At 56.0% G+C, this 27,167-nt stretch overlaps 2 protein-coding genes across 6 annotated transcripts in view; one reads left to right on the forward strand and one right to left on the reverse strand.

The window, feature by feature from the left end:
* The window catches only part of LOC119954524 (cartilage-associated protein-like), a 30,856-nt gene extending 4,091 nt beyond the window's left edge, over positions 1–26,765 (reverse strand). The window contains exons 1-7 of one of the 5 annotated variants that reach the window (XM_038779819.1): positions 26,430–26,764; positions 26,103–26,399; positions 15,664–15,813; positions 13,477–13,648; positions 12,172–12,300; positions 6,503–6,648; positions 5,567–5,650 (exon numbers count right to left, since the gene is read on the reverse strand). In XM_038779819.1, coding sequence (XP_038635747.1) covers positions 5,567–5,650; positions 6,503–6,648; positions 12,172–12,300; positions 13,477–13,648; positions 15,664–15,813; positions 26,103–26,399; positions 26,430–26,714 — 1,263 coding nt within the window. In that variant the 5' untranslated portion in view covers positions 26,715–26,764. Of the gene's footprint in view, positions 1–5,523; positions 5,651–6,502; positions 6,649–12,171; positions 12,301–13,476; positions 13,649–15,663; positions 15,814–26,102 lie in introns of all 5 variants that reach the window. The other 4 variants (XM_038779821.1, XM_038779820.1, XM_038779818.1 and 1 more) reach the window with 4 other exon arrangements.
* Positions 1–27,167, forward strand: part of LOC119954522 (peptidyl-prolyl cis-trans isomerase FKBP10-like) — a 102,926-nt gene that overhangs the window by 27,267 nt on the left and 48,492 nt on the right.

The following is a 27,167-nucleotide window of genomic DNA, read 5'->3' on the forward strand; positions in this document are numbered from 1 at the left end:
GACAGGGCAGCACTCCCTCAGTACTGACCCTCTGACAGTGCAGCACTCTCTCAGTACTGACCCTCTGACAGTGCAGCACTCCCTCAGTACTGACCCTCTGACAGTGCAGCACTCCCTCAGTACTGACCCTCTGACAGTGCAGCATTCCCTCAGTACTGACCCTCTGACAGCGCGGCACTCTCTCAGTACTGACCCTCTGACAGTGCGGCACTCCCTCAGTATTGACCCTCTGACAGCGCGGCACTCTCTCAGTACTGACCCTCTGACAGTGCGGCACTCCCTCAGTATTGACCCTCTGACAGTGCGGCGCTCCCTCAGTACTGACCCTCTGACAGTGCAGCACTCCCTCAGTCCTGGCCCTCTGACAGTGCAGCACTCCCTCAGTACTGACCCTCTGACAGTGCAACGCTCCCTCAGTACTGACCCTCTGACAGTGCAGCACTCTCTCAGTACTGACCCTCTGACAGTGCAGCACTCCCTCAGTACTGACCCTCTGACAGTGCAGCATTCCCTCAGTACTGACCCTCTGACAGCGCGGCACTCTCTCAGTACTGACCCTCTGACAGTGCGGCACTCCCTCAGTATTGACCCTCTGACAGTGCGGCGCTCCCTCAGTACTGACCCTCTGACAGTGTAGCACTCCCTCAGTACTGACCCTCTGACAGTACAGCACTCCCTCAGTACTGAACCTCCGACAGTACAGCACTCCCTCAGTACTGACCCTCTGACAGTGCAGCACTCTCTCAGTACTGACCTTCTGACAGTGCAGCACTCTCTCAGTACTGACCCTCTGACAGTGCAGCACTCCCTCAGTACTGAACCTCTGACAGTACAGCACTCCCTCAGTACTGACCCTCTGACAGTGCAGCACTCTCTCAGTACTGACCCTCTGACAGTGCAGCACTCCCTCAGTACTGGCCCTCTGACAGTGCAGCACTCCCTCAGTACTGACCCTCTGACAGTGCAGCGCTCCCTCAGTACTGACCCTCTGACAGTGCAGCACTCCCTCAGTACTGACCCTCTGACAGTGCAGCACTACCTCAGTACTGACCCTCTGACAGGGCAGCACTCCCTCAGTACTGACCCTCTGACAGTGCGGCACTCCCTCAGTACTGACCCTCTGACAGTACAGCACTCCCTCAGTACTGACCCTCCGACAGTGCAGCACTCCCTCAGTACTGACCCTCCGACAGTGCAGCACTCCCCCAGTACTGACCCTCTGACAGTGCGGCACTCTCTCAGTACTGACCCGCTCACTGTGCGGCACTCCCTCAGTACTGACCCCCTAACAGTGCGGCACTCCCTCAGAACTGACCCTCTGACAGTGCAGCACTCCCTCAGTACTGACCCTCTGACAGTGCGGGGCTCCCTCAGTACTGACCCTCTGACAGTGCAGCACTCCCTCAGTACTGACCCTCTGACAGTGCAGCACTCCCTCAGTACTGACCCTCTGACAGTGCAGCACTCCCTCTGTATTTACCCTCTGACAGTGCGGCACTCCCTCAGTACTGACCCTCTGACAGTGCAGCACTCCCTCAGTACTGGCCCTCTGACAGTGCAGCACTCCCTCAGTACTGACCCTCTGACAGTGCAGCGCTCCCTCAGTACTGACCCTCTGACAGTGCAGCACTCCCTCAGTACTGACCCTCTGACAGTGCAGCACTACCTCAGTACTGACCCTCTGACAGGGCAGCACTCCCTCAGTACTGACCCTCTGACAGTGCAGCACTCTCTCAGTACTGACCCTCTGACAGTGCAGCACTCCCTCAGTACTGACCCTCTGACAGTGCAGCACTCCCTCAGTACTGACCCTCTGACAGTGCAGCACTCCCTCAGTACTGACCCTCTGACAGCGCGGCACTCTCTCAGTACTGACCCTCTGACAGTGCGGCACTCCCTCAGTATTGACCCTCTGACAGCGCGGCACTCTCTCAGTACTGACCCTCTGACAGTGCGGCACTCCCTCAGTATTGACCCTCTGACAGTGCGGCGCTCCCTCAGTACTGACCCTCTGACAGTGCAGCACTCCCTCAGTCCTGGCCCTCTGACAGTGCAGCACTCCCTCAGTACTGACCCTCTGACAGTGCAGCGCTCCCTCAGTACTGACCCTCTGACAGTGCAGCACTCCCTCAGTACTGACCCTCTGACAGTGCAGCACTACCTCAGTACTGACCCTCTGACAGGGCAGCACTCCCTCAGTACTGACCCTCTGACAGTGCAGCACTCTCTCAGTACTGACCCTCTGACAGTGCAGCACTCCCTCAGTACTGACCCTCTGACAGCGCGGCACTCTCTCAGTACTGACCCTCTGACAGTGCGGCACTCCCTCAGTATTGACCCTCTGACAGTGCGGCGCTCCCTCAGTACTGACCCTCTGACAGTGTAGCACTCCCTCAGTACTGACCCTCTGACAGTACAGCACTCCCTCAGTACTGACCCTCTGACAGTACAGCACTCCCTCAGTACTGAACCTCCGACAGTACAGCACTCCCTCAGTACTGAACCTCCGACAGTGCAGCACTCCCTCAGTACTGACCCTCTGACAGTGTAGCACTCCCTCAGTACTGACCCTCTGACAGTACAGCACTCCCTCAGTACTGACCCTCCGACAGTGCGGCGCTCCCTCAGTACTGACCCTCTGACAGTGGAGCATTCCCTCAGTACTGACCCTCTGACAGTACAGCACTCCCTCAGTACTGACCCTCTGACAGTGCAGCACTCCCTCAGTACTGACCCTCTGACAGTGCGGCACTCTCTCAGTACTGACCCTCTCACTGTGCGGCACTCCCTCAGTACTGACCCCCTAACAGTGCGGCACTCCCTCAGTACTGACCCTCTCACAGTGCGGCACTCACTCAGTACTGACCCTCTGACAGTGCAGTACTCCTTCAGTACTGACCCTCTGACAGGGCAGCACTCCCTCAGTACTGACCCTCTGACAGTGTAGCACTCCTTCAGTACTGACCCTCTGACAGTGCGGCACTCCCTCAGTACTGACCCTCTGACAGTGCAGCACTACCTCAGTACTGACCCTCTGAAAGGGCAACACTCCCTCAGTACTGACCCTCTGACAGGGCAGCACTCCCTCTGTATTTACCCTCTGACAGTGCGGCACTCCCTCAGTACTGACCCTCTGACAGTGCAGCACTCCCTCAGTACTGGCCATCTGACAGTGCAGCACTCCCTCAGTACTGACCCTCTGACAGTGCAGCGCTCCCTCAGTACTGACCCTCTGACAGTGCAGCACTCTCTCAGTACTGACCCTCTGACAGGGCAGCACTCCCTCAGTACTGACCCTCTGACAGTGCAGCACTCTCTCAGTACTGACCCTCTGACAGTGCAGCAACCCCTCAGTACTGACCCTCTGAGAGTGCAGCACTCCCTCAGTACTGACCCTCTGACAGCACGGCACTCCCTCAGTACTGACCCTCTGACAGCACGGCACTACCTCAGTACTAATCCTCTGACAGTGCGGCACTCCCTCAGTACTGACCCTCTGACAGTGCGGCACTCCCTCAGTACTGACCCTCTGACAGTGCGGCACTCCCTCAGTACTAATCCTCTGACAGTGCTGCACTCCCTCAGTACTGACCCTCTGACAGCGCAGCACTCCCTCAGTACTGACCCTCTGACAGTGCAGCACTCTCTCAGTACTGACCCTCTGACAGTGCAGCACTCCCTCAGTACTGACCCTCTGACAGTGCGGCACTCCCTCAGTACTGACCCTCTGACAGTACAGCACTCCCTCAGTACTGACCCTCTGACAGTGCAGCACTCTCTCAGTACTGACCCTCTGACAGTGCAGCACTCCCTCAGTACTGACCCTCTGACAGTGTAGCACTCCCTCAGTACTGACCCTCTGACAGTACAGCACTCCCTCAGTACTGAACCTCCGACAGTGCAGCACTCCCTCAGTACTGACCCTCTGACAGTGTAGCACTCCCTCAGTACTGACCCTCTGACAGTACAGCACTCCCTCAGTACTGACCCTCCGACAGTGCGGCGCTCCCTCAGTACTGACCCTCTGACAGTGGAGCACTCCCTCAGTACTGACCCTCTGACAGTGCGGCACTCCCTCAGTACTGACCCTCTGACAGTGCAGCATTCCCTCAGTACTGACCCTCTGACAGTGCAGCACTCCCTCAGTACTGACCCTCTGACAGTGCAGCACTCCCTCAGTACTGACCCTCTGACAGTGCGGCACTCCCTCAGTACTGACCCTCTGACAGTGCGGCACTCCCTCAGTACTGACCCTCTGACATTGCAGCATTCCCTCAGTACTGACCCTCTGACAGTGCAGCACTCCCTCAGTACTGACCCTCTGACAGTGCAGCACTCCCTCAGTACTGACACTCTGACAGTGCGGCCCTCCCTCAGTACTGACCCTCTGACAGTGCGGCACTCCCTCAGTACTGACCCTCTGACAGTGCAGCGCTCCCTCAGTACTGACCCTCTGACAGTGCAGCACTCCCTCTGTACTGACCCTCTGACTGTGCAGCACTCGCTCAGTACTGACCCTCTGCCTCACGGCGCTGAGGTCCCAGGTTCGATCCCGGCTCTGGGTCACTGTCCGTGTGGAGTTTGCACATTCTCCCCATGTTTGCGTGGGTTCTGCCCCCACAACCCAAAGATGTGCAGGCTAGGTGGATTGGACACGCTGAATTGCCCCTTAATTGGAAAAAATTAATTGGGTACTCTAAATTTATAAAAAAAAAAAGTACTGACCCTCTGACAGTATATTTTGTTTCCTGTTGACACTAAGTGATTGAAGAATGTTAACAGACTTTAATTTTTGTCTTGTATTTTTCTGAGTTTAGAAGAGCTGATTGAGATGTTTAAATGTTAAAGAGATTTGGTCGGTGCAAAGGTCGGTAGATGGGTTTGACATACAGGCCAACCAGGATCCATCTGAATGGTGAATTTTAAATTTAGAGTACGCAATTCATTTTTTCCCAATTAAGGGGTTATTTAGTGCGACCAATCCATCTACCCTGCACATCTTTGGGTTGTGGGGCGAAACCCACGCAAACATGGGGAGAATGTGCAAACTCTACACAGACAGTGACCCAGGGCCGGGATCGAACCTGGGACCTCGGCGCCGTGAGGCAGCAGTGCTAACCACTACGCCACTGTGCTGTCCTTGGAACAGATTCAAAGAGCTGATTGGCCTCCTCCGACTCCAAAGTCCTAGGTGGGCGGGTCGCACAGTGCTTAGCACTGTTGCTTCACAGCGCCAGGGTCCCAGGTTCAATTCCCGGCTTGGGTCACTGTCTGTGCAGAGTCTGTACGTTCTCCCCGTGTCTGCGTGGGTTTCCTCCGGGTGCTCCGGTTTCCTCCCACAAGTCCCGAAGAAGTGCTGTTGGGTGAATTGGACATTCTGAATTCTCCCTCTGTGTACCCGAACAGGCGCCAGAATGTGGCGACTAGGGGATTTTCCCAGTAACTTCATTGCAGTGTTAATGTAAGCTTACTTGTGACAATAAAGATTATTATTATTAAAGCTCAGCAAAATCTTTTAAATACCACCCAATTCCGAATGTTTTCATCACTGATCCAGAAATCTCACTTCATCATCTGATTGCAAGAAGTTGTCTGCAAATTCCAGTAATTGAATCTGTAGCCGGGTCTGGTTATAGTAGAGATGAGCATCCTGGAAACAGGAGGAAAAGAACAGGCCATTAGAGGAATGATCAGTAACACCCTCCCCAAGGTCAACACCTCCACCCTATCCCCGTAACCCAGGAACCCCACCAAACGTTTTGGACACTAAGGGCAATTTATCATGGCCAATCCACCTAACCTGCACAGCTTTGGACTGTGGGAGGAATCCGGAGCACCCGGAGGAAACCCACGCACACACCGGGGAGAACACAGAAAGTGACCCAAGCCAGGAATCAAACCGGGTCCCAGGCGCTGTGAAGCAACAGCGCTAACCGCTGTGTTACCGTGCCACCATAATCACACTGAAATGTATAAAATTCTTGGGATGACTTGACAGGTTAGAGCAGGGGTGGGCAAACTTTTCCGTGCAAGGGCCACATTCAGAAATTCACAATTTTAAAGGGCCGCATAGTATATTAAGTAAAATAATTACTTCACCCGGTTATGATTCTGGGCGCCTCATGTAGAACATAGAACAGTACAGCACAGAACAGGCCCTTCGGCCCTCGACGTTGTGCCGAGCAATGATCACCCTACTCAAGTCAACGTATCCACCCTATACCAGTAAGTAACCCAACAGCCCCCCCCCCCCCCCCCCCCCCCCCCCCCCCCCATTAACCTTAAAAAAAAATGTTTTTTTTTAATGACTTGGTGGGCCGCATAAAGACCTTTGGCGGGCCGCATGCGGCCCGCGGGCTGTAGTTTGCCCACCCCTGGGTTAGACGCTGAGTGACTGATTGTCTGGAACTAGGGACCTTTTAGGATATAATCCTGATGCAGTGCCTCCATGAGATAGTGTGAAATCTGGGATGTGGAGAGAGCAGCAAAGCTCCAGACTCACAGTGCGAGGTTGGAAATCTCCTTCCTGTAAACTCCACTGTTCTCGGTAAAATCGATAATACACCAGGTTCTGCTGCATGATTTCATCTTGTGGATCGAAGAGCATGTAGGTAGCTACACAGGACACTGCGTTCTTAATATCATTCACTGTGCAAGGAAACAAGAATTACTTCCAACTAAAATAAAACCAAATAGCGAGCATGCTGGATAACAGAATTAAACATAGAAATTGCTCTGAATTCTGTCACCACCTGAGGTCCTCACCGAGTTGCCAATTGATCAGGTTCCACGATAGAAATATTCACCCAAGGGCCTTGGAGCAGAAAGGCCCATCTCAACCTTTTCCGTCCCCAATTAAATCAAGGCGAGTTGGGATGGCAGCCGATTCTTCAGCCTTCCCCATCCACCCCCACACCCCTGTGACTGTCAACCTGCTGCCAAATGGAGACATGACAAAATCCACCCTATGTGACTTCATTTCATTCAGAACAGGAGGAGGTCATTCAGCCCCTTAGTTCTGTTCCATCGTTCATTAAGGTCACGGTTGATCTGTATCTAAACTCCAGCTTCCCTAGTGTCACAGAGTCATAGATGTTTACAGCATGAAAACAGGCCCTTCGGCCCAGCTTGCCAATGCCGCCCAGTTTCTATCACTAAGCTAGCCCCACTTGCCCGCATTTGGCCCATATCTGTGGAGATTATCTTTTGGACAGCAGAACTCAGACTTTCTGACACCCGAAAGATCGGAGCAATTCAGTTTGATTGGTTGGCTGGTGGCCAATGAATTGGCCAAAGGCCATATTCTGCCCGGTGACGGGCGGTGATTGGGTCCGACCCACGTGGGATGGTTTTCAGAGGACCCAGGAAGTGACAATCAGGTTCTGGATGCTGAGGGAAGATGCTGAGAACTGCTGGTTCTGCCTCTCTCTCTCTTTCTCTTTCTTCAGACATTCTGTCTATCTGCTGTTTTCTGAATCTGCAGAGACATTTTTGAGACCTGGATGAATCTACAGTGAAAAACATAACAGACGGAAAACAAAAACCTCCAACTGAAGGTCCACCTGAAAAGAGTTTTATTGTGTGTGTGTGTGTGTGTGTGTGTGCGCGTCTGTGTGTATATGTGTGTGTGTCTATGTGTGTGTGCGTCTGTGTGTGTGCATCTGTGTATGTATGTGTGTGTGTGTATGTGTGTGTCTATGTGTGTGTGCATCTGTGTGTGTGTCTGTGTATGTATGTGTGTGTGTGTGTGTCTGTGTATGTATGTGTGTGTGTCTATGTGTGTGTGCGTCTGTGTGTGTGTGTGTGTGTCTGTGTATGTATGTGTGTGTGTGTATGTATGTTTGTGTGTGTGTCTATGTGTGTGTGTCTGTGTATATATGTGTGTGCGCGTCTGTGTGCGTGTGCGTCTGTGTCTATGTGTGTGTATGTGTATGTGTGTGTGCGTGTCTGTGTGTGTGTGTGTACACGTGTCTGTGTGTGTGCATCTGTGTGTGTGTGCATCTGTGTGTGTGTCTGTGTATGTATGTGTGTATGTGTGTGTGTATGTGCGTGTGTGTGTGTGTCTGTGTGTGTGTCTGTGTGTGTATATGTGTGTGCGTGTGTGTCTATGTGTGTGTGCATCTGCGTGTGTGTGTCTGTGTATGTATGTGTGTGTGTGTGTGTGTCTATGTGTGTGTGCATCTGTGTGTGTGTGTCTGTGTATGTATGTGTGTGTGTGTCTATGTGTGTGTCTGTGTATGTATGTGTGTGTGTCTATGTGTGTGTGTCTATGTGTGTGTGTGCGTCTGTGTGTGTGTCTGTGTATGTATGTGTGTGTGTGTGTATGTATGTTTGTGTGTGTGTCTGTGTGTGTGTCTGTGTATATATGTGTGTGTGTGCGTGTGCGTTTGTGTCTATGTGTGTATGTGTATGTGTGTGTGCGTGTCTGTGTCTGTGTCTGTGTCTGTGTACGTGTACGTGTCTGTGTGTGTGTGCATCTGTGTGTGTCTGTGTATGTATGTGTGCGTGTGTGTGTGTGTGTCTGTGTGTGTCTATGTGTGTGTGTCTGTGTATGTATGTGTGTATGTGCGCGTGTGTGTGTGTGTCTGTGTGTGTATATGTGTGTGTCTATGTGTGTGTCTATGTGTGTGTGCATCTGTGTGTGTGTCTGTGTATGTATGTGTGTATGTGCGTGTGTGTGTGTGTGTCTGTGTGTGTATATGTGTGTGTCTATGTGTGTGTCTATGTGTGTGTGCATCTGTGTGTGTGTCTGTGTATGTATGTGTGTGTGCGTGTGTGTGTGTGTATATAGAGGGTGGGATGAGTTAAAGAGGGGGATTAGGATTATGAATTAGAATAATAGTTAAACAGTTGTATTTGCTGCCTATTTACTCATAGTTATTAATAAAAATTAATTGTGTTTAAATTTACAAATCTGCTAACTGTAGTTATGGGCAGCCAGAAACTTTCGGTAGGTTCTAAGAATTATTTGTTAATCTCCCTTGACTCCGGGTCAAGTGGGCTGGAATTGACCGAGTGCTCGCACAGGGTGTGGTAACAGTAACAAAACCACCCCACCATCACACTCTCTACATTGTCTTGCTGGGATTCAGCTCCTTTAAGCACTGCAGAGCATGTTCTCTGCTTCAAATAGTTGGTGCTGTCCCTTTAATTGGAAGAAGCTGCCACAGGTCTGAGCTGAACGTGTGACTACACCCCCAAAGTAACAGAATCTGCAAAGGAAATTGAAGAAAAACCGTTAAAGTGCCCACGCACAGAAGCAGGTAGCGCCACAAGAGTAGCAGTGCACTGGTCTGCGGGTGTTTTCACTGTCGAAGGGGATGGATTGAGCCTGGGGTAGAGGCAGAGACAAGTTGTGTGCAGCATCGGGGGAAATAGAAACCCTTTGGACAATAGTGGGGTCAGTCAAAGAGACTCTACTTTGGACCACAGGAGCACGGGATGGATTGAGGGACAAACAAAGAAACTCATCCAAACTTACTTCAAAGAAACAGACACAAAATAACAGGGTCAGAAATGGCTGTAAAAATACAGAGGAACACAAGCAAGAACAGAAAGAGGGAAAGGTGCATCAACAGCCCGACGGACAGAGAAGTGAAATGAAAATCGCTTATTGTCACGAGGAAGCTTCAAATGAAGTTACTGTGAAAAGCCCCTAGTCGCCACATTCCGGCGCCTGTTTGGGGAGGCTGGTACGGGAATCGAACCGTGCTGCTGGCCTGCTTGGTCTGCTTTAAAAGCCAGCAATTTAGCCCAGTGAGCTAAACCAGCCCCCGCGAACAGAGCAGCAAAAACAAGCAGATAGAAATAGAGATAGACAAAATCTGACAAAGACTAACAGAGATACAGTGAGGCAAGAGAAAGAATGATGGACACAGACAGATACGTAGAAACGTGTTATCTTCACAAAGTGGTCAGATAGTGTGTGTGTGTTGGCGTGTGTGTGTCTCTCAGTGTCTGTGTGTCTCTCAGTGTGTGTGTTTGTCTGTGTGAGTGTCTGTGTATGCCTGTGTGTGTGTCTGTGCCTCTGTCTGTGTCTGTGTGTGTCTGTGTGTGTGAGAGGGGGGAAGTAGGAGCTGTGTGTATTGCTCTGTGCCTGTGTCAATGTGTGCAATGTGCATTAGGCAATATTGCTCTGCGTCGGCCTAGCGGTCAGTGGGTCGGCCTGGCGGTCAGCGGGTCAGCCTGGCGGTCAGCCTGGCGGTCAGCGGGTCAGCCTGGCGGTCAGCGGGTCAGCCTGGCGGTCAGCGGGTCAGCCTGGCGGTCAGCCTGGCGGTCAGCGGGTCAGCCTGGCGGTCAGCGGGTCAGCCTGGCGGTCAGTGGGTCAGCCTGGCGGTCAGTGGGTCAGCCTGGCGGTCAGCGGGTCAGCCTGGCGGTCAGTGGGTCGGGCTGGCGGTCAGTCTGGCGGTCAGCCTGGCGGTCAGCCTGGCGGTCAGCGGGTCAGCCTGGCGGTCAGTGGGTCGGCCTGGCGGTCAGCCTGGCGGTCAGCGGGTCAGCCTGGCGGTCAGCGGGTCAGCCTGGCGGTCAGTGGGTCAGCCTGGCGGTCAGTGGGTCAGCCTGGCGGTCAGCCTGGCGGTCAGCGGGTCAGCCTGGCGGTCAGCCTGGCGGTCAGCGGGTCAGCCTGGCGGTCAGCCTGGCGGTCAGTGGGTCGGCCTGGCGGTCAGCCTGGCGGTCAGCCTGGCGGTCAGCGGGTCAGCCTGGCGGTCAGTGGGTCAGCCTGGCGGTCAGCCTGGCGGTCAGCCTGGCGGTCAGCGGGTCAGCCTGGCGGTCAGCCTGGTGGTCAGCGGGTCAGCCTGGCGGTCAGTGGGTCAGCCTGGCGGTCAGCCTGGCGGTCAGCGGGTCAGCCTGGCGGTCAGCCTGGCGGTCAGCCTGGCGGTCAGCCTGGCGGTCAGCCTGGCGGTCAGCCTGGCGGTCAGCGGGTCAGCCTGGCGGTCAGCCTGGCGGTCAGCCTGGCGGTCAGCGGGTCAGCCTGGCGGTCAGCCTGGCGGTCAGCGGGTCAGCCTGGCAGTTGGCCTGGCGGTCGGCCTGGCGGTCAGCGGGTCAGCCTGGCGGTCAGTGGGTCAGCCTGGCGGTCAGTGGGTCAGCCTGGCGGTCAGCCTGGCGGTCAGCGGGTCAGCCTGGCGGTCAGTGGGTCAGCCTGGTGGTCAGTGGGTCAGCCTGGCGGTCAGCGGGTCAGCCTGGCGGTCAGCCTGGCGGTCAGCGGGTCAGCCTGGCGGTCAGCGGGTCAGCCTGGCGGTCAGCGGGTCAGCCTGGCGGTCGGCCTGGCGGTCAGCCTGGCGGTCAGCGGGTCAGCCTGGCAGTCAGCGGGTCAGCCTGGCGGTCAGTTGGTCAGCCTGGCGGTCAGCCTGGCGGTCAGTGGGTCAGCCTGGCGGTCAGCCTGGTGGTCAGCGGGTCAACCTGGCGGTCAGCGGGTCAGCCTGGCGGTCAACCTGGCGGTCAGTGGGTCAGCCTGGCGGTCAGTGGGTCAGCCTGGTGGTCGGCCTGGCGGTCAGCGGGTCAGCCTGGTGGTCGGCCTGGCGGTCAGTGGGTCAGCCTGGTGGCCAGCGGGTCAGCCTAGCGGTCGGCCTGGCGGTCAGTGGGTCAGCCTGGTGGTCGGCCTGGCGGTCAGCGGGTCAGCCTGGTGGCCAGCGGGTCAGCCTGGCGGTCAGTGGGTCAGCCTGGCGGTCAGTGGGTCGGCCTGGCGGTCAGCGGGTCAGCCTGGCGGTCAGTGGGTCAGCCTGGCGGTCAGTGGGTCAGCCTGGCGGTCAGCCTGGTGGTCGGCCTGGCGGTCAGCGGGTCAGCCTGGTGGTCAGCGGGTCAGCCTGGTGGTCAGCGGGTCAGCCTGGCGGTCAGCGGGTCAGCCTGGTGGTCAGCGGGTCAGCCTGGCGGTCAGCGGGTCAGCCTGGTGGTCAGCGGGTCAGCCTGGCGGTCAGTGGGTCAGCCTGGCGGTCAGTGGGTCAGCCTGGCGGTCAGCCTGGCGGTCAGCGGGTCGGCCTGGCGGTCAGCGGGTCAGCCTGGTGGTCAGCGGGTCAGCCTGGCGGTCAGCGGGTCAGCCTGGCGGTCAGCGGGTCAGCCTGGCGGTCAGTGGGTCAGCCTGGTGGTCAGTGGGTCAGCCTGGCGGTCAGCCTGGCAGTCAGTGGGTCAGCCTGGCGGTCAGCCTGGTGGTCAGTGTGTATAAGGATGGATACTTACGTTTGTAATACGCAAACTGTAAATAATGGTACATGGTCGCAACAAACTTCTCCACGAAAAATCCCCCGACATTGGGAGTTAGAATCTGTTCGCATTTCACTTTGCATTTCAGTGTTTCCACGTAATGATCTGTGAACAAAAAATCACCAGAATCACAGATTGCAGAAAACTTTGATCCATGGATGTTTAATGGGCATGTATCTTCAAGCCAAGCCGCAGAGAGAATTAGTTGCAACATTGTGTACAGTGCTATTTTCCGAGCAGCGGAACTCAGACTTTGTGGCACCCAAGAGATGGGGTGGAACTCAGTTCGATTGGTTGGCTGGTGACCAATGAATTGGACAAAAGGCCATATTCTGCCCAGGAACAGCTGTGGTGAACCGTGCTGCCCTTAGTTCTTGTTATAAATAAGAAATAATTGTGTTTAGATTGACAAACCTGGTGACTGTAATTATTGGGTCACAAAGGGCCAAAGACGTTGGGTGCACTTGTGATCCCAAGACACACAAAGCTATGGGCCAAGCGCTGGGAAATGGTTACATGGTTGTTTTTGAATAGCGCACAATCAATGAGCTGAAGGGCCTTTTCTGTGCTGACTCTGTTACTCTATTTTTCTAAGAATTATTGGTTAATTCAATTATGTTGCAACTCCAGGTCAAGAGGCCTGGAATTGACCACACCCTAGCACAGGGGTTGTAATACCTTCTCACCCCATTTTGTTCTTAAAGGGTCATAGCACGGGCAGCACGGTGGCCTAGTGGTTAGCACAACCGCCTCACGGCGCAGAGGTCCCAGGTTCGATCCCGGCTCTGGGTCACTGTCTGTGTGGAGTTTGCACATTCTCCCCATGTCGGCGTGGGTTTCGCCCCCACAACCCAAAAATGTGCAGAGTAGGTGGATTGGCCACTCTAAATTGCCCCTTAATTGGAAACAATAATTGGGTACTCTAAATTTATTTTTTTAAAAGGGTCATAGCACAAAAGAAAATACAGAGCGGCATGGTGGTGCAGTGGTTAGCACCGCTGTCTCACAGCCCCGTGGACCAGGATCGATCCTGGCCTTGGGTCAGTGTCCATGTGGAGTTTGCACATTCCCCCCCCGTGTTTGCATGGACCTCACCTCCACAACCCAAAGGTGTACAGGGTAGGTGAATTGGCCATGCTGAATCGCCCCTTAATTTGAAAAAATGAATTGGGTATTCTAAGTTTTAAAAATAAGTACAGAATGGCCTATTTCTGCTCCTATGTCTCACGATCAGGTAAGGCTGTGATTCAGATAGTAATCCTTCCTCAAGACGTGACTCACCTGCCACTGCTAGGTAAAAGTCCTTGAACCCAGTCACATCGCACGATGCCTCACAGCCACTGATGCATTCCTCATACACTTTGTAATACTCAGGTAGTGCGTGCTCCATCTCAGTTATACTGTTGCGGAAATTGCCAATGTTATAAGCCTTCACAGCCTTCAGGAACAGTGTCTACCCGGAGTTAAAGAATAACACAAGTTAGGACCCACATTCGCAGTTCCCTTCCTTCCTCTCCTCCGTATCCCCACACATCATTCCCTACCTGAGAGAGTGTGAATGTAACCTGCACCTATACTTCGGAATGGGACACCGCAACTCAGGATACCACCTGGGATTATGGGAACCTTAAGATACAGCATTCCATGATCAGGATAACACTGGGATGCAGTGTTCCAGGGAATGTGGAGATACCACGGGCGGGAGTCTCCGTCCAGCCACACTAGTTTTTGGCAGCAGGATAATCCGTTCCTCCAGCCGGCGAATGGGGAGCTGGATTCTCCGTTTGGGAGACTAAGTCCCCACGCCAGCGTGAAAACAGCGGTGTTTAACGCCAGGAAAACTGGCACAAAACGGCCAGCGATTCCCTGCTCCGGTGGGGGCAGCTAGCAGGGAGGCAGTGTCGAGCTCCCACGGCCCGGAGCATTGCCGGGTCTGTGGCCGCGCGGTGCTCAATGGCGGACCCAGCCCGCTAAATAGTCATCCCCCCTTCAGCCAGTTTGCCTGTCCCAGAACCCCTCCCTCCCCCATAGTGTCCCCATCCCCGAATATGTCCACCCCTGCCCGCAGATCGGCCCTCCCCCCGACTGTGGATTGAGTCCACAGCCATCACGCTGAGCTCCCAATGGGTGAGACCACAGGGTCCCACGCCATCGGGAACTCGGCCAATCGGGGACGGAGCATTGCAGGGTGGGCCTCAGGCAATGGCCTGGCCGTGGATACTCCTAGAATATGCCGCTTTTCAGGGGCGGAGCATCGTGAAATTTTCCGTCCCCTCGCTGAACGCAATTTTGGCGTCAGGGCTCGGAGAATCCAACCTGGGATTTCCCATTGTGGGCAGCCCCATGCCACCGGGAAATCCCTGGGCATGGGTGCATTGCCGGCGCAATGGAGAATCCAGCCCCACATCTCTGGAGGGTGGCCAGGACGAGGGATAGCAAAGGGAAGCAACAGAAGAGAACCCAGAATGGGCGGCACGGTGGCACAGTGGGTTAGCACTGCTGCCTACGGCGCTGAGGACCCGGGTTTGAATCCCAGCCCTGGGTCACTGTCCGTGTGGAGTTTGCACATTCTCCCCGTGTCTGCGTGGGTTTCACCCCCACAACCCAAAGATGTGCAGGGTAGGTGGATTGGCCACGCTAAATTGCCCCTTAATTGGAAAAAATGAATTGGATATTCTAAATTTATATTAAAAAAAAGAAGAGAACCCAGAATATGGGGCTGGTTTAGCTCACAAGGCTAAATCGCTGGCTTTTAAAGCAGACCAAGCAGGCCAGCAGCACGGTTCGATTTCCGTACCAGCCTCCCCGGACAGGCGCCGGAATGTGGCGACTAGGGGCTTTTCACAGTAACTTCATTGAAGCCTACTCGTGACAATAAGCGATTTTCATTTCATTTTCAGAATCAAAGGAGTCCGACACTCCAGGAGACAGGGCGACCTTTCTGGAAGGTGCTGCTCCTTTGAATCCTCAAAGGGGTGGGAGAGGCAGAAACACCTACAGCATTGAGATATACTTGGCAATGAACCGGAAGTGCTGTAACGTACAGGTCTATGGATCAAGATCTGGAAGATGGGATTAGCCTGTCAGACAGCGCAGACATCATGGACTAAACGGACATTTTTACTGCCACAATGTTTTTGGTAATTCTCTTTATGACCAGATACTCAGACACAGCTATTCAACTAGGTTAGGCCTTCAGCTGTCATTTCCTTTTTTTAAATAGATTTAGAGTACCCAATTCTTTTTTTCCAATTAAGGGGCAATTTAGCGTGGCCAATCCACCTACCCTGCACATCTTTGGGTTGTGGGGGTGAAACCCACGCAAACACGGGGAGAATGTGCAAACTTCACACGGGCAGTGACCCAGACTGGGATTGAACCTGGGACCTCGGCGCCGTGTGGCAGCAGTGCTAACCACTGTGCCACCCTGCTGCCCTTGAGCTGCCATTTCCATTTGTCACAGTTTACCTCATGCTCCCGAGCTTCCACATCGACGAGGTAAGTCTCAATGTCAGGGATGGTTTTATAATAAGCCATTTTCTTCTGCATTGCAGCATCTTTGGGATTCTTTTGCAGGAATGTGTGAGCAGCAGCAATGGATTTCTCCAGATTATTAATCTGTGATCAGAAAGTACGAGTTAGAGAGAGACAGGGAGAGAAAATCCATCACTCAGACACAGCAGACAGGGGTCCACAGAGCCAGACCCAGTCTTAGATACAGAACAGCCCAGAACTCCAGACAGAGCAGCACCTGGGTTAAAGATGTATCGTTCATTCCTGCCTTTGCTACATTGTGCACAGATCATTTGTCCAGCTTCTAACCTCAGATTCACACCATCATCTATTTCCACGTCTCTAACATTGCTAGACACTGTCCTTATCTGTGTTCATCTGCGGCTGAAACCCTCACCCATTAACCTCCATTACATACCTCCATTAACTCTCGCTTCAATTATTCCAACATCCTCCTGGCAAATATCCCACATTCCACTCTCTATGAACTTGAAGTAATTTAAAGTTCAACTGCCTTTGTCTTAACTCACACCAAAGCCCAGTCCCCTATCATCCGCAGTGTTTAAAGATCCACAAAGCTTGACAGAAGCCAATGTCTGGAATTTAAAATTCTTGTCCATGATTTTAATTCCTTCTGTTGACTGGCCGCTCCTTGTCTCTTAATCTGCTTCTATTCCAATATATCTGCGCTCCTCTAAATCCGTCTTTTTTTGATTTATTTTTATTTATTTAAAATTTAGAGTATCCAATTATTTTTTTCCAATTAAGGGAAATTTAGCGTGGCCAATCCACCTACCCTGCACATCTTTGGGTTGTGGGGGTGAAACCCACGCAGACACAGGGAGAATGTGCAAACTCCACAGGAACAGTGACCCAGAGCCGGGATCGAACCTGGGACCTCGGCACCGTGCTGCAGCAGTGCTAACCACTGTGCCACCGTGCTGCCCCTATGCTCAGCTTAATCAACGCTGAAGCAAATTACATAAAAGCTTTTCAACAGGAAAATGGATAAATATTACAGAAAGGGGCGATGGGTTTCAGAGAACAATTCTTACAGAGAACTACCACAGGCAGGATGGATTGAATAGTCTCCTTCTCCCGACCAAGTTGACCGATCGCTCCAATGGCCCAGACTGGCTCTCCTGGTCTGGAAACATTTCCACGTTAAAATTCCTATTTATCTTTACAATCACAGAGTTACAGTGCAGAAGGAAGCCATCAGCCCATCGTGTCTGACCTGGCACTGCAAATGACTGTTACGACGTAGTGCCATTCCCTTGCCTTCTCTCTGTACCCTCGCATACTGTTTCTGTCCAAATAATTATCTAATGCCCTCTTGGATGCCTCGATTGGACCTGCCTCCACCACACTCCCAGGCCGTGCATTCCAGACCCCCAACCACTCGCTGTGTGAAAAGTGTTTTCTCATCTCACACCTGCTTCCTTGTAACATACCTTTAAATCTGTGCCCTCTTGTTCTTGAAATTTTAGAGTACCCAATTACATTTTTCCAATTAAGGGGCAATTTATCGGGGCCAATCCACCTAGCCTGTACATCTTTGTGTTGTGGGGGTGAGACCCACGCAAACACGGGGAGAATGTGCAAGCTCCACACGGACAGTGACCCAGAGCTGAGATTGAACCCGGGTCCTCGGCACCATGAGGAAGCAGTGCTAACCACTGCACCACCTTAATCCTTTTATGAGCTGGAACAATTCCTCCCCATCACTGCGCCCCTCATGATTTTGAACATTTCTTTCAAATCTCCTCTCAACTTTCTTCTCTCTGAGAACAGCCCCAACCTCGCCAACTTCATAGAGTTTTTCGAAGCGGTCACAAAGATGATTGATGCAGGTAGGGCAGTGGATGTTGTCTATATGGACTTCAGTAAGGCTTTTGACAAGGTCCCTCATGGTAGACTGGTACAAAAGGTGAAGTCACACGGGATCAGGGGTGAGCTGGCAAGGTGGATACAGAACTGGCTAGGTCATAGAAGGCAGAGAGTAGCAATGGAAGGGTGCTTTTCTAATTGGAGGGCTGTGACTAGTGGTGTTCCGCAGGGATCAGTGCTGGGCCTTTGCTCTTTGTAGTCTATATAAATGATTTGGAGGAAAATGTAACTGGTCTGATTAGTAAGTTTGCAGATGACACGTAGGTTAGTGGAATTGCGGATAGCGATGAGGACTGTCAGAGGATACAGCAGGATTTAGATCATTTGGAGACTTGGACAGAGAGATGGCAGGTGGAGTTTAATCCGGACAAATGTGAGGTAATGCATTTTGGAAGGTCTAATGCAGGTAGGGAATATACAGTGAATGGTAGAACCCTCAAGAGTATTGACAATCAGAGAGATCTAGGTGTACAGGTCCACAGGTCACTGAAAGGGGCAACACAGGTGGAGAAGGTAGTCAAGAAGGCATACGGCATGCTTGCCTTCATTGGCCGGGGCATTGAGTATAAGAATTGGCAAGTCATGTTGCAGCTGTATAAAACCTTAGTTAGGCCACACTTGGAGTATAGTGTTCAATTCTGGTCGCCACACTACCAGAAGGATGTGGAGGCTTTAGAGATTTACCAGGATGTTGCCTGGTATGGAGGGCATTAGCTATGAGGAGCTGTTGAATAAACTCGGTTTGTTCTCACTGGAACGACAGAAGTTGAGGGGAGACCATTTTAGAGGTCTACAAAATTATGAGGGGCGTAGACAGAGTGGATAGTCAAAGGCTTTTCCCCAGGGTAGAGGAGTAAATTACTAGGGGGCATAGGTTTAAGGTGCGAGGGGCAAGGGTTAGAGATGTGCGAGGCAAGTTTTTTTACACAGATGGTAGAGGGTGCCTGGAACTCGCTGCTGGAGGAGGTGGTGGAAGCAGGGGTGATAGTGACAGTCAAGGGGCATCTTGACAAATACATGAATAGAGGGATATGGACCCAGGAGGTGTAGAAGATTTTAGTTTAGACGGGCAGCATGGTCGGCACGGGCTTGGAGGGCCGAAGGGCCTGTTCCCCTGCTGTACTTTTCTTTCTTTGTTCTATTCTCATAACTGAAGGTTCTCATCCCTGGGGTCCCTTCACAGCTTCACCCCCTCACTATCTCTGTAATCTCCTCCTGCCTTACAACACTGATCTCTGCACTCCCCTCATTTTGACCTCATGGCCATCCCTGACTTGAATCCCTCCACCACTGGTGAACACATCTTCAATTGCCTGGGCCCTACACCCTGGCATCCTCTCCCTAAACTTTTGTGTTTCTCCCTCTTGTAATAATAGTTCTTGTAAACACATCACCTTGTTAAAAATGTATTAATTCACATGATGTCAGTACCACTTGTTGGGGCAGCTTTCATTGCCCATCCCTAATTGCCCTTGAGAAGGTGGTGGTGAGCTGCCTTCTTGAACCGCTGCAGTCCATGTGCTGTAGGTACATCCACAGTGCTGTTAGGGAGGGAGCTCCAGGATTTTGACCCAGCGACAGTGAAGGAACGGCTGATATATTTCCAAGTCAGGATGGTGAGTGACTTGGAGGGGAACCTCCAGGTGGTGGTATCCCCGTGCATCTGTTTTGTTTCAAGGTGATAATGGTTATGTGTCTGGGAGGTGCGGCCTAAGGAGCCTTGGTGAGTTGCTCAGTGTATCTTGTAGATGGTCCACACGGCTACCACTGAGCATCAGTGTTGGGATGGGTGAATTTCTAAGGGGTGGATGGGGTACCAATCAAACAGGACTGCATATCTTTGGACACCCCAAGGGTCAATTTAGCATGGCCAATCCACAATCCAGGCAAACCTGCACATCTTGGAACTGTGGGAGGAAATGGGAGCGCCCAGAGGAAACCCACGCACACACGGGAAGAACGTGCAAACTCCACACAGACAGCGACCTAAGCTGGGAACCGAACTCGAGTCCCTGGTGCGATAAGCAACAGTGCTATCCACTGTGCAACCACGCTGCCCTGGCGCTGTGAAGCAGTAGTGCTAACCACTGTGCGACAGTGCCACCTGGTGCTGTGAAACAGGAGTTCTAACCACTGTGCTACCTTTCCACCCATACCATAAGGTATGATTCCGTGAATGTGCTTACATCAGGCTGTGCTTGTGTGGATGATGAGACAACTCTCCCAATTATTTCACCAAAGGTTGACTCTGCAGGGTCAACAGGGCTGGGTTTGCCATTGTCGTTTCTGCTGCCAAGGTCATTGGCGGGCGGTCTGTCAGCTTAATGCCAGGACATTGCAGAAGACATTTTAAGAGTCAATCACATTGTTGTGGGTCTAGCAAATCAGATGACTTTTAGCTTCTTGCTTCATGATCAGCAGCACCTTTATATTCCAAATGTAAATGTATTTGGGCAGCACAGTAGCACAAGTGGTTAGCACTGTGGCTTCACAGCGCCAGGGTCCCAGGTTCGATTCCCCGCTGGGTCACTGTCTGTGCGGAGTCTGCACGTTCTCCCCGTGTCTGCGTGGGTTTCCTCCGGGTGCTCCAGTTTCCTCCCACAGTCCAAAGACATGCAGGTTCGGTGGATTGGCCATGATAAATTGCCCATAGTGACCAAAAAGGTTAGGAGGGGTTAATGGGTTACGGGGATGGGGTGGAAGTGAGGGCTTCAGAGGGTCAGTGCAGACTCAATGGGCCAAATGGCCTCCTTCGGCACTGTATGTTCTATGTATGTAATCCATCATTAAACCACATGGTGTGATACGACCCCATGATCAGAGACTGGCTTTCTGGATGATCCCAGTGATATTTACCAGGATCCCCCACCCCCACACACACACCCCACCGGCTCAGTGGGTGTCAGATGTTGCTGAGAGGGTGACCTAATGGGAATTGAAAGATGATGGACCGTTTTGACAGGATACAGCATGTTTCCACATGTGGGGAAGAGGCCGTCAATGTCAGATAGCCACCCAGAAATCCAGCCGGGAATTCCGGAGAAACTCCTTTCCCCAGGGAGTGGTGGGAATGTTGAAGTGAGAATCTGGACATATTGAAGGTGAAGCTGGATAACGCATGAGGAAGGATTACCAGGATTTGGGACAGTTATGGAGTGTTTTTGTTCAACAGCAGACCGCAGGGGTTCCTGCTCGGTTGTGGGAGGAACCATCTGCAGCCCGGGGCCAGGTCTGAGCACACAGCCCGGGGCCAGGTCTGAGCCCGGGGCCAGGACTGAGCACACAGCCCGGGGCCAGGTCTGAGCCCGGGGCCAGGTCTGAGCCCGGGGCCAGGTCCGAGCCCACAGCCCGGGGCCAGGTCTGAGCCCGGGGCCAGGACTGAGCACACAGCCCGGGGCCAGGACTGACCACACAGCCCGGGGCCAGGACTGAGCCCGGGGCCAGGACTGAGCACACAGCCCGGGGCCAGGACTGAGCACACAGCCCGGGGCCAGGACTGAGCACACAGCCCGGGGCCAGGACTGACCACACAGCCCGGGGCCAGGTCTGAGCACACAGCCCGGGGCCAGGTCTGAGCACACAGCCCGGGGCCAGGTCTGAGCCCGGGGCCAGGACTGAGCACACAGCACGGGGCCAGGACTGAGCACGCAGCCCGGGGCCAGGTCTGAGCACACAGCCCGGGGCCAGGTCTGAGCACACAGCCCGGGGCCAGGTCTGAGCCCGGGGCCAGGACTGAGCACACAGCCCAGGGCCAGGACTGAGCACGCAGCCCGGGGCCAGGACTGACCACACAGCCCGGGGCCAGGTCTGAGCCCGGGGCCAGGTCTGAGCCCGGGGCCAGGTCTGAGCCCGGGGCCAGGACTGAGCACACAGCCCGGGGCCACGACTGAGCACACAGCCCGGGGCCAGGACTGAGCACACAGCCCGGGGCCAGGACTGAGCATACAGCCCCCGCGGGGCCAGGACTGAGCACACAGCCCGGGGCCAGGACTGGGCACACAGCCCGGGGCCAGGACTGAGCATACAGCCCGGGGCCAGGACTGGGCACACAGCCCGGGGCCAGGTCTGAGCCCGGGGCCAGGACTGAGCACACAGCCCGGGGCCAGGTCTGAGCACACAGCCCGGGGCCACGACTGAGCACACAGCCCGGGGCCAGGACTGAGCACACAGCCCGGGGCCAGGACTGAGCACTGAGCCCGGGGCCAGGTCTGAGCACACAGCCCGGGGCCAGGACTGGGCACACAGCCCGGGGCCAGGACTGAGCACACAGCCCGGGGCCGGGACTGAGCACACAGCCCGGGGCCAGGTCTGGGCACACAGCCCGGGGCCAGGACTGAGCACACAGCCCGGGGCCAGGACTGGGCACACAGCCCGGGGCCGGGTCTGAGCCCGGGGCCAGGTCGGAGCCCGGGGCCAGGTCGGAGCCCGGGGCCAGGTCGGAGCCCGGGGCCAGGTCGGAGCCCGGGGCCAGGACTGAGCACACAGCCCGGGGCCAAGTCTGAGCACACAGCCCGGGGCCAGGTCTGGGTCTGAGCCCGGGGCCAGGACTGAGCACACAGCCCGGGGCCAGGTCTGGGTCTGAGCCCGGGGCCAGGACTGAGCACACAGCCTGGGGCCAGGTCTGGGTCGGAGCCCGGGGCCAGGTCGGAGCCCGGAGCCAGGTCTCAGCCCGGGGCCAGGTCTGAGCACACAGCCCGGGGCCAGGACTGAGCACACAGCCCGGGGCCAGGACTGAGCACACAGCCCGGGGCCAGGACTGAGCACACAGCCCGGGGCCAGGACTGAGCCCGGGGCCAGGACTGAGCCCGGGGCCAGGACTGAGCACACAGCCCGGGGCCAGGTCTGAGCACACAGCCCGGGGCCAGGACTGAGCACACAGCCCGGGGCCAGGTCTGAGCACACAGCCCGGGGCCAGGACTGAGCACACAGCCCGGGGCCAGGTCTGAGCACACAGCCCGGGGCCAGGTCGGAGCACACAGCCCGGGGCCAGGTCTGAGCACACAGCCCGGGGCCAGGACTGAGCACACAGCCCGGGGCCGGGTCTGAGCCCGGGGCCAGGACTGAGCACACAGCCCGGGGCCAGGACTGGGTCTGAGCCCGGGGCCGGGACTGAGCACACAGCCCGGGGCCGGGACTGAGCACACAGCCCGGGGCCGGGACTGAGCACACAGCCCGGGGCCGGGACTGAGCACACAGCCCGGGGCCGGGTCTGGGCACACAGCCCGGGGCCAGGTCTGAGCACACAGCCCGGGGCCAGGACTGAGCACACAGCCCGGGGCCAGGTCTGAGCACACAGCCCGGGGCCAGGACTGAGCACACAGCCCGGGGCCAGGTCTGAGCACACAGCCCGGGGCCAGGTCTGAGCACACAGCCCGGGGCCAGGACTGAGCACACAGCCCGGGGCCAGGACTGAGCACACAGCCCGGGGCCAGGTCCGAGCCCACAGCCCGGGGCCAGGTCTGAGCCCGGGGCCAGGTCTGGGCACACAGCCCGGGGCCAGGACTGAGCACACAGCCCGGGGCCAGGACTGAGCACACAGCCCGGGGCCAGGACTGAGCACACAGCCCGGGGCCAGGACTGAGCACACAGCCCGGGGCCAGGTCTGGGCACACAGCCCGGGGCCAGGTCGGAGCCCGGGGCCAGGTCGGAGCACACAGCCCGGGGCCAGGTCTGGGTCGGAGCCCGGGGCCAGGTCGGAGCCCGGGGCCAGGTCGGAGCCCGGAGCCAGGTCTCAGCCCGGAGCCGGGTCTGAGCACACAGCCCGGGGCCAGGTCTGGGTCTGAGCCCGGGGCCAGGTCTCAGCACACAGCCCGGGGCCAGGACTGAGCCCGGGGCCAGGACTGAGCACACAGCCCGGGGCCAGGACTGAGCCCGGGGCCAGGACTGAGCCCGGGGCCAGGACTGAGCCCGGGGCCAGGTCTGAGCACACAGCCCGGGGCCAGGACTGAGCACACAGCCCGGGGCCAGGACTGAGCACACAGCCCGGGGCCAGGTCTGAGCACACAGCCCGGGGCCAGGTCTGAGCACACAGCCCGGGGCCAGGACTGAGCACACAGCCCGGGGCCAGGACTGAGCACACAGCCCGGGGCCAGGACTGAGCACACAGCCCGGGGCCAGGACTGAGCACACAGCCCGGGGCCAGGTCTGAGCACACAGCCCGGGGCCGGGACTGAGCACACAGCCCGGGGCCGGGACTGAGCACACAGCCCGGGGCCGGGACTGAGCACACAGCCCGGGGCCGGGACTGAGCACACAGCACGGGGCCGGGACTGAGCACACAGCCCGGGGCCAGGTCTGGGCACACAGCCCGGGGCCGGGACTGAGCACACAGCCCGGGGCCAGGTCTGAGCACACAGCCCGGGGCCAGGTCTGAGCACACAGCCCGGGGCCAGGACTGGGTCTGAGCCCGGGGCCAGGTCTGAGCACACAGCCCGGGGCCGGGACTGAGCACACAGCCCGGGGCCGGGACTGAGCACACAGCCCGGGGCCGGGACTGAGCACACAGCCCGGGGCCGGGACTGAGCACACAGCCCGGGGCCGGGACTGAGCACACAGCCCGGGGCCGGGACTGAGCACACAGCCCGGGGCCGGGACTGAGCACACAGCACGGGGCCGGGACTGAGCACACAGCACGGGGCCAGGTCTGGGCACACAGCCCGGGGCCAGGACTGAGCACACAGCCCGGGGCCAGGTCTGGGCACACAGCCCGGGGCCAGGACTGAGCACACAGCCCGGGGCCAGGACTGAGCCCGGGGCCAGGTCTGAGCACACAGCCCGGGGCCAGGTCTGAGCCCGGGGCCAGGACTGGGTCTGAGCCCGGGGCCAGGACTGGGTCTGAGTCCGGGGCCAGGACTGGGTCTGAGTCCGGGGCCAGGACTGGGTCTGAGTCCGGGGCCAGGTCTGAGCACACAGCCCGGGGCCGGGTCTGAGCACTGAGCCCGGGGCCAGGACTGAGCACACAGCCCGGGGCCAGGACTGAGCACACAGCCCGGGGCCAGGACTGGGTCTCAGGTCTGAGCCCGGGGCCAGGTCGGAGCACACAGCCCGGGGCCAGGTCTGAGCCCGGGGCCAGGACTGGGTCTGAGCCCGGGGCCAGGACTGGGTCTGAGTCCGGGGCCAGGACTGGGTCTGAGTCCGGGGCCAGGACTGGGTCTGAGTCCGGGGCCAGGTCTGAGCACACAGCCCGGGGCCAGGACTGGGCACACAGCCCGGGGGCCAGGACTGAGCACACAGCCCGGGGGCCAGGACTGAGCACACAGCCCGGGGCCAGGTCGGAGCACGCAGCCGGGGGCGGGTCTGAGTACACCCGGGGCTCCGGGTATTGTGTGAATGGAGAGGGCTGTCAGTCACACCGACCCCCCTCCCAGTCGGGAGGAGCCAGGCTCAGGACCGGCAGACGTGGCAGTTTCCATCCAGCTCAAAGCAACTCCTTAAATTAAACTGCAACATGACGGAGAGAATGGGAAAAGCAGCAGATTAGATTATTCCAATGGGGAAAACTAATTGGATACAAGAAATAATATCTCAGAACAAAGAATTCAGCCGCGCGGAAATGAATGGGAGAGTTAGCGGGATGGAGGGAAGGAGAGAGTGAGGGAAGGAGAGCGAGAGGGAAGGAGAGAGCGAGGGAAGGAGAGCGAGAAGGAAGGAGAGCGAGAAGGAAGGAGAGCGAGAGGGAAGGAGGGAAGGAGAGCGAGAGGGATGAAGGGAAGGAGAGAGTGAGGGAAGGAGACAGTGAGGGAAGGGGAGCGAGAGGGATGGAGGGCAGGAGAGAGTGAGGGCAGGAGAGAGTGAGGGAAGGAGAGTGAGAGGGAAGGAGAGCGAGAGGGATGGAGGGAAGGAGAGAGTGAGGGAAGGAGAGAGTGAGGGAAGGAGAGAGTGAGGGAAGGAGAGAGTGAGGGAAGGAGAGTGAGCGGGATGGAGGGAAGGAGAGTGAGAGGGATGGAGGGAAGGAGAGAGTGAGGGAAGGAAAGCGAGAGGGAAGGAGAGTGAGGAAGGAGAGCGAGAGGGATGGAGGGAAGGAGAGAGTGAGGGAAGGCGAGTGAGGGAAGGAGAGTGAGCGGGATGGAGGGAAGGAGAGTGAGGGAGGAGTGGGAGAGATAGGGTTTAGGAGCTGGAATTAACGATTAAAGCAGGTTCAGTGTCACGTCTATTTTCCCAGTTGGGATGTGTCCAATTTCCAAACCCCAGGTCAAAGATTGAGGACCAGGATACAAACTTTCTGGATTGTGGGAGTTCCGTTTGAACAATTATAATAATTACAATGCGGGTTCCCAGCTTTGAAATGAAAGTGAAAGTGCAGATTGGAGCTTTAGTGAAAGTTAAAGGTTTCTGAGATTCTCTGGAAAGTTGATGAATAAAAATGAGTGGCCCCCACCTTAATGAGAATGTGTCAAATCCACATCATTGTTCCTGTGGATCTGACTGAATGGAGACATTGTTGTGTTAATGTAACCAATAGAATCATCTCATTGATTTAATGTTGCCATTGAATAACTTCCTACCTGGAAGTAAGCATTTTCCAAGTATTTGTAGGGAATCCGCCTCTCGAACAGATGCAGAGTTTCTGTGTGGGGGGAGGTGAGTTTGAAGACCGGCAGAGAGAGTTTACAGCTCTTGATGCAGACAGCACGGTGCAGGATCCGAGAGAATTGGCGGAGCTCCCGGAGATGCTGCCTGTCCTCCGGCTCTGCCCGGGGGAGCTGCCTGTCCTCCGGCTCTGCCCGGGGGAGCTGCCTGTCCTCCGGCTCTGCCCGGGGGAGCTGCCTGTCCTCCGGCTCTGCCCGGGGGAGCTGCCTGTCCTCCGGCTCTGCCCGGGGGAGCTGCCTGTCCTCCGGCTCTGCCCGGCTGCAGTCGCTGTGACAGTGGAGCTGGCTGTCTCTCAGCAGCCGGTTCACTCTGAGGCTCAGCTCCAGGTACCTGATGCTCTCTCTCCAGTTGCCAGCCGTGTATTGTTCCAGGGAGTAGCGGTAAGCAGAGTCCAGGGGCATGAGCTCACTCTCCGGGAAGCTCCGGACACTGTACTTCTCATACTGGCCGCCTGCTACCGGCAGCAAAGCGCTGAACAGGAGCAGGGCCCCGGTTACACTGCAGCTCCCGGGCCGCTCCATCGCCATCCCCGCACTTCACTGCCTGCACGTCCCTCTGAAGCTCACATGGACAGGCCCACAGGCCCTGACAACAGCAGGGGAAGGGCAGACAGGCTGATGCAGGGTCTTAGAGCCCTCTGCCTCAGTATTCCAGCTTCCCAAATCCCAACATCAGGTCACTATTACAAGGTGTCTTCCCAGGTGTTCCAAGCAGGTCAGTTTTAAGCAGAACAAAACTACCGACTTAAGCTCCATCTACACTGTCCCCATTGAACACTCCCAGGACAGGAACAGCACGGGGTTAGATACAGAGTAAAGCTCCATCTACACTGTCCCCATCAAACACTCCCAGGACAGGTACAGCACGGGGTTAGATACAGAGTAAAGCTCCCTCTACACTGTCCCCATCAAACACTCCCAGGACAGGTACAGCACGGGGTTAGATACAGAGTAAAGCTCCCTCTACACTGTCCCCATCAA

The sequence above is a fragment of the Scyliorhinus canicula genome, chromosome 19 (genome assembly GCF_902713615.1).
Source record: "Scyliorhinus canicula chromosome 19, sScyCan1.1, whole genome shotgun sequence".
Classification (NCBI taxonomy): domain Eukaryota; kingdom Metazoa; phylum Chordata; class Chondrichthyes; order Carcharhiniformes; family Scyliorhinidae; genus Scyliorhinus; species Scyliorhinus canicula.